General features: G+C 40.5%; 1 protein-coding gene across 6 annotated transcripts in view; it reads right to left on the bottom strand.

Annotated features, from left to right (window-relative positions):
• The window catches only part of PARD3B (par-3 family cell polarity regulator beta), a 761,176-nt gene that overhangs the window by 292,606 nt on the left and 459,447 nt on the right, over positions 1-9,123 (bottom strand). For all 6 annotated transcript variants that reach the window (XM_019553770.1, XM_019553769.1, XM_019553768.1 and 3 more), the window contains one exon: positions 8,956-9,071. In XM_019553770.1, the coding sequence (XP_019409315.1) occupies positions 8,956-9,071 (116 nt within the window). The remainder of the gene's footprint in view (positions 1-8,955; positions 9,072-9,123) is intronic.

Raw genomic sequence — 9,123 nt, 5'->3', positions numbered from 1 at the left:
TTTGCTGAGCTTGTCCAGGTCAGCCTGGATCACCCGCCTATCTTCTGGCGTGGATGCTTTGGTGAGTTATTATGGCAGTTATTTTGTATACAACTGTGCTAATATCGGGGAAAACGTGCATGTATAGGGATGAAATTTAAGGTACTGTTGACACTTCATCCCCAAGCCAACTGCATGTATATCATAATTTTGTGTAAAACTGTTTTAGCAGAGAGGAAAGGCTATTTTTATTTGAAAATAATTATTTCCATCCAACAGATGATACAGCAAAGTACTGTTATGCCCCTCCTCTTGATGCACGTAGCAAGGATTTCTTAGGGTGATATCTTTTACTGGACCAACTATGAGTTTGGATAAAGTTAAACAAGCTTTTGAATGCAAGAAATTCTTCCTCAGGTCTGTGTCACAGAAGCAGGCACAGCAATAAGTAGGAGATAAAGAGCATGATCATTTCACTTCTCATATCCTTCTCTATCATATTACCTTCCCATAGTTTTGCTAGGCTTTTAAAGGCTATGATCTGTAACTGACAAAATTCCTCCGTGTCAAAGAAACAAATAAGGCAAAGCCATTTGCATTCTTTTGGAGCATTTCATACCTTATATATTAGCATATTCATTTAATAATGATCCCTAAATACACAAATGAAATTGGTAGGTTTTTACTAATCAGTGCCCCATGGTTAAGGAACTCTGAGTATGCCTAATGATATTTTAACAGCTAATTTTCCAACCATATTTACAATCAGGTAACAGACCTCTCTGTTCTCCCAAGCTTGGCAAACTATCTGAGGTATGTGGACTGTTGTTTTCTGTAGGGCTGGGGAGGGGTTTTGAGCAGCACCTTAGGATACTGGTCACGGTTGTTGAATTGCACATGAAAACCAACATCCTTAAATATCAAATCTAAACAGTACTTTGCCTGAATTGATATACAACAAAATTGCTATACACTAATATGATTCAATTTCATGTTGCTGCAGGTTAAAACAAGCAGCACTTTCATGTTTTGAATACAATTCCCATGGCTGTAGTTTTTACAGTACATTTATGCAAAACCTAAGTTATTTCTGTGCATACAGATTTATAGAAAATAAGGGGTCGAAGATAAATAATACAACACATTTAAAAAAAAAAATCACATTGATTTTTCACCTTCCAATACAACAAAAAAATCCATGCTGCCATTTATCCTGAATGAAAATTACGTTTTTAATACAGTTGAGGGGGGTGAAAAAAAGTGTAAATGTATTTTGGTGAGTTATTACGGCAGTTATTTTGTATACAACTGTGCTAATATTGGGGAAAATGTGCATGTATAGGGACATGGTTAAAGGAAAGGAAAAAACATCCTTCCAATGACTTGTATAGAACTTATTGATTTCCTCTTCCTGTTTTTCATCTACCATTACATTTCAAGATAAGTGTTGCGCTTATTTGTGAAGTGGAAAGACACAACAGCACATTTGAGTTTCTGCATTTCTGATTATGCTGTGCTGAAGTTTGTAAAACACATGATGAACCGGTATAAACATGGCAAGTAATCCAAATCTAATCAATGCAACCATCTGTTCCAGGGCAGATTTTGGCTGGCCATGCCTGGGTGTCTGGAAGCAAAGCAGAAGGAGCCCACCTTTTGTTTGCAAATCTGGGTAAGGGGCATTAGTCACACCAAATAGTTGTGCACCTGGAACACAAGGGGAGGAGATAATAAATGGCATGAATGTCATGGAGAATAGCCATGCTGCCACACTCCTTTTATACAAGCAGATGGACCAAGTCAGAATGGTAAAAGAAAGAAATTAATATATAGACACCTATTTAAATGATAACGCTGCTGTCATGTGAGCTATCTATAGGCTCTAGAAGTTGTCCTGGTTTCCCCAGCAAAGCAGGTAGAATGTCATTGGGATCTGCTGCCAAAATGGTACCCCTCTGCACTGTGCTACTATGACTGCAGCAACATTTTGAGAAAGCCCTTTCCCTCCTCCTAAAATAGCAGAGGAGCAAGCAATCACTCAGGCATGCTGCAGGATATTCTAGCAGCATCCCGATATCTATATGAAGCGAATATATACACTCACCCCTGCTACCAGCCTCCTTGAAAACCCACCCGCCAGTATGGGCAGACCACAAGGTGGGAGCATCTGGGAACTTTCTGACATTCTCAAAGTTGATAAGTATCCCTGACTTTTCTTCTGCACTCAGAGGCATGGCCCCTCCCCTCTCATTATGTTCCCTCCTCCTTCTGCTGTTGTTGCTTTCCCTGCTGTCTTGGGGACAGGAGAAACTTCAGAGCTACTCCTACCCACTCCACCTGGGTTGTACAAGGGCTGGGCTCAGCTGGGACAGCCACAGCAGCAACAGCAATGGGGTGGGGTACCCCAAAATAGTGAATGCAAGTTGCTGCTGTGACTACCCTTGCTGAGCCTAACTCCCATGCTGTCCAGCTGAAGCAGCTCTGAAATTTAAAGTAGCCATGGCAGGATGGGGAAGGGGAAGGGGAAGGGAAGGGATGGGATGTGCCTTTGAGCATGGAGGGGAAGGGGGGATTATCACTTGCTTTGGGAACTTTTTAAAAGTCTTCAGAAGCTCTAGCAACATTGTCCAATCTGAAAAGGGAATGCAGCTGCACTATTGCACTCCTTCTGGATCCACACTTATTTACAAATAATAGTGTTCTCAATATATTTTATCTCCATATAGTTTCATTTTTGGGATCATATACTATATTATGCTTCATGTAAGTAATATTTAGCTGTGCACTGGGTTATATGACTTAATGTGCATCTGAGTTACATGGCAGACACTGCATCCATAGAAATACATGTAATGGCCCAAGCTCTTATCCTGCCCGCTTTTTCACTCAGTGATGGAGAGGGAAACCAGAGGCAACACAGCATGAGTTGCCTAGTTATTAGTGAGTAATCTAGTTTTACCTTCTTATATCCATTCTCAAATATTTAAGTAAATCCAAATATTCAGCAGAATGAATATGACAAAGCAATGCTATATTTTATTAGACCTCTATATCTATTCAATTGCTTCCTATTATTTCATGATATTAAATCATTAAGAAATTATTTAATTGTTATAAACAGGTAAAGCTAGAAAACAGATTAGGCACCCTCAAAATTTTCAAACCTGAATAATGGAGAAGAGAAAAAACAATAATTGTAAGTGGTTCTACGCTAAAAAAGGGTCTTTGTAACAACAGATTTACATCTCCATTGTCTAAATTTCTTCCAACCATGCAGCAGGTCCAATAAAAGATATCATCCACAAAAATCCTTGCCTCTCTCATATTTCCTGGATAATCACAGCTATAACATCACTCCAAAACTATGTAACAATAGCATATTCTTAGCAGATCTGCACACACACTCACGCACACTTACATATATGTATAAAATCTCTCCTTACAGAGTTCGTTTTAACAATTATCTCTAAGGAAGAAATGGTCTAATTAGAAATTAGAAAGAGAAACAGATCATATCTTTGAAAGAGCCACCAAAATACCTTGCAGTAGCCCACTATAATACAGAAAGACACCTCTGCTGGTCACCTACCATGCCACACTAACTGATAAGAAAAATTATCAAACAATTACAGCCTATACTAGAAAATGGTCAGACCCTAAGAAAAAAATTCCTAGAAAGCTCCTGGCTTTCAGACAATCCCTAATCTTGTCCAGCTCATCATCAGAAGCAAACTTCCCACTGATCAAATAGGATGCAGCCTTGCTTGACAAATAAATACAAAATTTGTCAACACCTCTCCAGTGCTACAAGAATTAACACCCTTGACTATGAGCCTATGAGAATCCATGGATCCTATATGTTTCTATCCCAAAATGTGGTATACTTCTAGTGCACAAAATGCCCTCGTGGAAACTATGCAGGAACTAGACTAAAATTATGCACTAGAATGAATGATCACAGGAAAAACATTTAAGGACAGGCACACAAACACATGTAGGACATTTTTTACAGAACAACCACTCACTTTCTGACCTCACTCTCTTTGTGGTCAAGGGAATTTTACAAAACACTTCCAAAAGGCAAGCCTGGGAACAACAGTTCATAAGCTGGCTAGACAGCAAGAACCAAGGACTGAACACAGATATTGATTGACTTCATGGCTCACTATGATCTACCTGATTCATACTAATTCTATTTCATACCATGGATGATAATGACCCTCTTCACTAATCAAGCTATCTTTTCTTGTCTATTAACTATCCCTGGGAATTTCTCTGTTCCCTTATTTCACAGCCCTCCAGACTGTTAAGTGCTTTCTGTGCCTGCTTTTCTCAGATGTGAAGAAGACTGCACTGTATTCAAAAGCTTGTCTAAATCTGTCTCAGCCATGAAGCTTGTCCAATAGAAGATATTACCCACAAAAATCCATGCCACTTGCATATATCCTTGACCATTACAACTACATTGCTTCTACACTTTTAATAATTTTGTTAACTCCATAGCTAAAAGGAAGTGAATTGGCTGCTTCTCCTTTTTGCATCATGAATAGAATTGCTCGCTACATACCAATTAGGGGACCACTCAAAACGGGAGGCAATGTAGCCATAAAGGTACTGGGACAAGTAAGCTACAAACAACAAAGAACAGAAGTAGACTATTGGTGATACATGGAAGATGACTTCCATTTGCAAGTGATGTATAATTTTCAAAAAGAGATTATTTGTGGGGTTTTTTCAGTTTTTCAAGAAGATTTCTGCATGTAAGAAGAATTTTGTATACAGTATGTGGGTACCCATGATATTAGAATGACTACAGAGTAACCTGAAATATTCCTATTTTCACTTTTAAGTAGGTCTCTGTAGTGTTTTAGTGTGGGTTTTTTTAGATAACTAATGCCAGTGGCCTAATTACAAGATTTCTTTGTAATTTCTAAGCAGTAGCTGGCTTTTGCTACAAGAAACAGCATGGACCGACCTCATGTACATAACAAGAAGATGATACAGCCTCATTTAAAAGTTATTAGCACTTTCTAAGTAAACATTTGAAAGGAGCAGAAAATGTGTGCCTAAGATCCCAGCCTTGATGCTTAGTGAGGTGTAAATTCTCAAAGGAGGCCAGAAGAATAAACTTAATCAAATTTCAAAAGCAAGCATATGACCTTGCTTCTGCAGCTAAACAGTAATTATGTTTAAAACTTCAAAGAGTTCTCAGTAACTCTGCTATGAAAAAATTGGCAAAATGAGATGGGAAACCTTGTGGTTCTGTAATATAAACCTCTCTAGAAAAGGTGTCAGTTTAGAAGGTCTTTGGACAGTGATAGGTTTCTAAATGTTCCCCCTGGACAAGAGAGACAAGGTGATCTCTTAGAACATAAAAGCTGAGTATCCACTTCACTGCTAACTTGTTTAAAATGTTGCCTTGGGCGGCTTATGATTCAATTAAGGATGAAACTCTTCTTCTGTCACGGTGATGGACCTGCTGGTCTGCCCTTCTAGACTGATGCAGCATATCAGCCACCAAGCGGCTTTAAGGGAGAATATTATTTTGCAAACAGACCATACTAACTTGTAGAATTTGATAAAAATCCCATGTCCCTGGTTTTTTGATACTGTGGTTTCTAAATGCCTTTTTCTTGGCCCCAGTTTTATGGCTTTTTATACTTCACAAAACACTGGAAACAAGATGGCTAGAATGCCACTGATGGAAACCCCTTAAATGAATATAATTAGTGTCAAGATTTATGTTGCTGCTATGCCGGAAGAAAGAAAAGTTTCTTTGCCTCTTTCCCTGTAGCAACTACAAACGCACAAACTGCTGAGTGATGGTTAACCAAATTAAACTGTTCATCGTAACTCTTTGAACTCTTTTCCTAGCACCTAGTTTTGTTATTTTTTAGTCACTCTAATAGGTTTATTTCCCATGGCTTTTGATAATGGAGTGAGATTTAAAGCAGATGTTGGCTTATTGGGACTATTATAATTATTACTTCTTTTCTCTTGTACAACTGCTGCTTTGGAGAGTACATTTTTAGATTATTTATGGATTTTTATATTAATCTAAGTGTAATATACAAAGGGGAAAGACAGCCCAATATTTGGGACCTAGCTTCAAAGTTGGAAGATGTGGGTTCAACTCCCTGTTCTGCTACAGACTTCCTACATGACACGAGGTCAAGTCATTCACTGTGTGTATGTGGCACCTATTATTGTGGGCAAGGGACCTTGGGCAAGTGAGCATCATGAGCATAACTTGCTGCACTGAAAAAGATAAAACAAAGTTCTGGTAAAAAGCTCATTAGTCGGTATTTTATTGTTTCCCTAGCAACTAACTCTTGAAATCAAATAAATAAACATGTAATCTTCCATTAGTGCCCTTCTCTTTCTTTTCTTCTCCATTCCCTACCCAAAAGTGTCTAAAACCTTAAAACCTGTAGCAAAATTGCATACAGTACTTTAAATTTTGCTAGGGAATGACTCCGGGGCTCCCAGTTTATTTCCCCACATTTTCTGTTTAGCAATCTCTATATACGTTGTTTTTTAGTCCATTTGCTCTCAAAAGCTATACAGCTTTTTGTAATGCTGCAGTCAATTTTCTATTCAATAGCCTTTTTTCCAATAAATAATTAGCAGTACTGAACAAGAAAGCAGATTACACTTGGGCACAAACTTCTTATTGAGTTTGGGTAATAATAAAGCATGAACTTAAATGAAGAGAGAGTACATAACCCTTGATTTGTGCAGCTACATTATTTCTCCTTTAACTCATTTGGAAGCAATTATTACACACAGAGACACACAGACACACACAGTTTACCTTTAAATGTATAAAATACTTTTGTATGCATTTCAAACTGCCACATATGAGGAAGCTAACGGATTATTTTTTTAATCAGACTGATAACCAGGGATCTGGGTTTTCCGTTGATCATGGAAAAACACAGTAAAATGCGGATTTGCTCTTTTAAAGGAGAAAAATGCAGGAACTGGCAGGTTTCCCCTTGAAAGCTGGCAGAGTTCCAGCCTGCAAGGGGCTGGGGGGAGTGGGAGGAGGGCAATCAGGTAGGGGGTACCACGTGCATGTGTATGCGCAAACACGCTTGTGCTAGCCAGGCAGCATGAATGTAGCTCCCACAACCCCACGCAGGTAAACCAGGGGTTGGGGGGAGGGGGAAAGAGATTGAGGCCCCCATAGTGAGAGAGGCAGGGAGTTGGGCAGGGCTGGGGCTCCCGTCCAGCCCGGGTGGTGTGTGGGGCTTGGGGCCTGAGTCTGGGGTAGGAATGAACGGCCACAGGGCCTGGGCACGGAACAGCATGGAGCCATGGGCACCTTGTTCGGGGGGTTGTGGGAGGGCTGGCTCCCTGTCACTGTGTGGGCTCTGGGGAGGACATGGGGAGCACATACCCACCAGATTTGTGCACAGGGTGGCTGTGAGTTGGTGGCTTCAGGCTCAGGGCTTGGAAGAGCAGAGCAGAGTGGGGAGACTCAGTATCACCACTGGAAGCCCCACACCACCATGGAGAGGTAACCCCTGCCCACCTGGCAGCAGTTGGGGCAGCAGCACAGAGTTCTACCTCCTGCTGCTGCCAGGTGGGCAGAGGGTGGTTCACCATGGCAGTACAGGGCTCCCAATGGCGGCACCAAGCCTCCCTGCCCTGCTTTGGGCTCTGCTCCGGCCACAGCAGCTGCCACCTCCTGTGGGTGGCAACCAGGGCTCTACTGGGCTGGGGTAGGGGGCTGGAGACCCAGGTCCTTGGCCCCATAGCCCTGGTACCTGGGGGCAGGACTGGAGGGGGGTGGGGGGCTGTAGGTGGGAACTGAGGGGCACTGGCAGGGTGCGGAGCGAGGGGCACCAGCAGGGCCAGGGAGCTGTGGTTTGGGAGTGAGAGGCAATGGCATGGGCAGGGCACTGGCATATCGGGGTTGCTCAGCACCACAAAGCAGGGGCAGAGGAAGCCGCAAGCTGGACCCACGCCCTAGTGAGTGAAGGGGCAGGGGGAGCTCTAATTTTCCATTATAAAAAACCCAAAATCAAACGCCAAAATTTACACGTATTTAGAATTAATTTAAAGTAACTGAGGTACTGGTAGGCATCCAAACTGCTTCAAATTGCAAATATATTAACACATTGTGTTCAAATGAGATAGATAGATAGATAGATAGATAGAGATATATATATGAAGAGAGAGAGAGAAGTTTCATTTTAATTGCAGAAAAATGCAGATCTTGGGGGCTTTTAGTCAGAGAATTTGTGATTTTTGAACAGAAAAAACTAGGATGCCGGCCAATAACTAAATTTAATTTTGATTGTTTGCTTGTTTCAATTAATGCATTCTTTTCCATTTCTGATGTATTTAAAGCTCTCAGTTCCACAAAACCAAAAGCGTTTTATTAATATTGTTAAACCAGTTACGTTTTAGTTTCTCCCACCCTGCAAAATTTTCTCCTCCAATAGGTACAGCTCTAATAGGTACTGGACCATAATTTTACTACTATCCAAAGCATCTATAAATATCTACTTAAACACTTTGTTCAGTTTTGTTATTGCCACTGATGAAACGTAACCTGTCTAAAGAAAGTCATCCTTTGATGGAGTTTTGCAACCATCTGAATTCTATAAGAAAATAACATTTTTATTGTTTTGGTATAGATTTAGATATGTGTGGATCATTTTAAAGGTATAACTGGCAATTTGTTTAATTCATTCTCACAAAGGCTCTCACATTTCCTCAGCTAAGATTTCAATACAATGGATGGTAAAGTGGCCCTTGGAAAAAAATCCTTTATCCAACTTCAATAAAAAGAGCAATTGTAATTAGATGCTATAGGAGGCAGAACATTGTACCCACCACTCCAGCATGTCTGCATATCTTGCTCCCTGATATATGTGTTTAAGAAACAAAAGCAGAAAATAAGGAGATACTGAAAATGTGCTAAGGCTAAAAAGATGACCTATGAGTCACCCCACCTCCTCTTACCAAGATCCATGCTTTTTGAGGCTTTCAGATTAATTGATTCAGGCTGCTTGGCTGGTGTCAGAGATCTGAAGTTGATGTGCTGATCTGTTAAATATGCTGCTGAATCCACTACAGAGCTGTGGAAAGAAGCCATGCAAAATATTTAGGCACTGATACAAAACCAAGTGT

The sequence above is a fragment of the Crocodylus porosus genome, unplaced genomic scaffold (genome assembly GCF_001723895.1).
Source record: "Crocodylus porosus isolate Cpor-Errol unplaced genomic scaffold, CroPor_comp1, whole genome shotgun sequence".
Taxonomy (NCBI): Eukaryota; Metazoa; Chordata; order Crocodylia; family Crocodylidae; genus Crocodylus; species Crocodylus porosus.
Note: the sequence above shows the minus strand (reverse complement) of the source record. Positions and strands in the feature narration are given on the sequence as shown.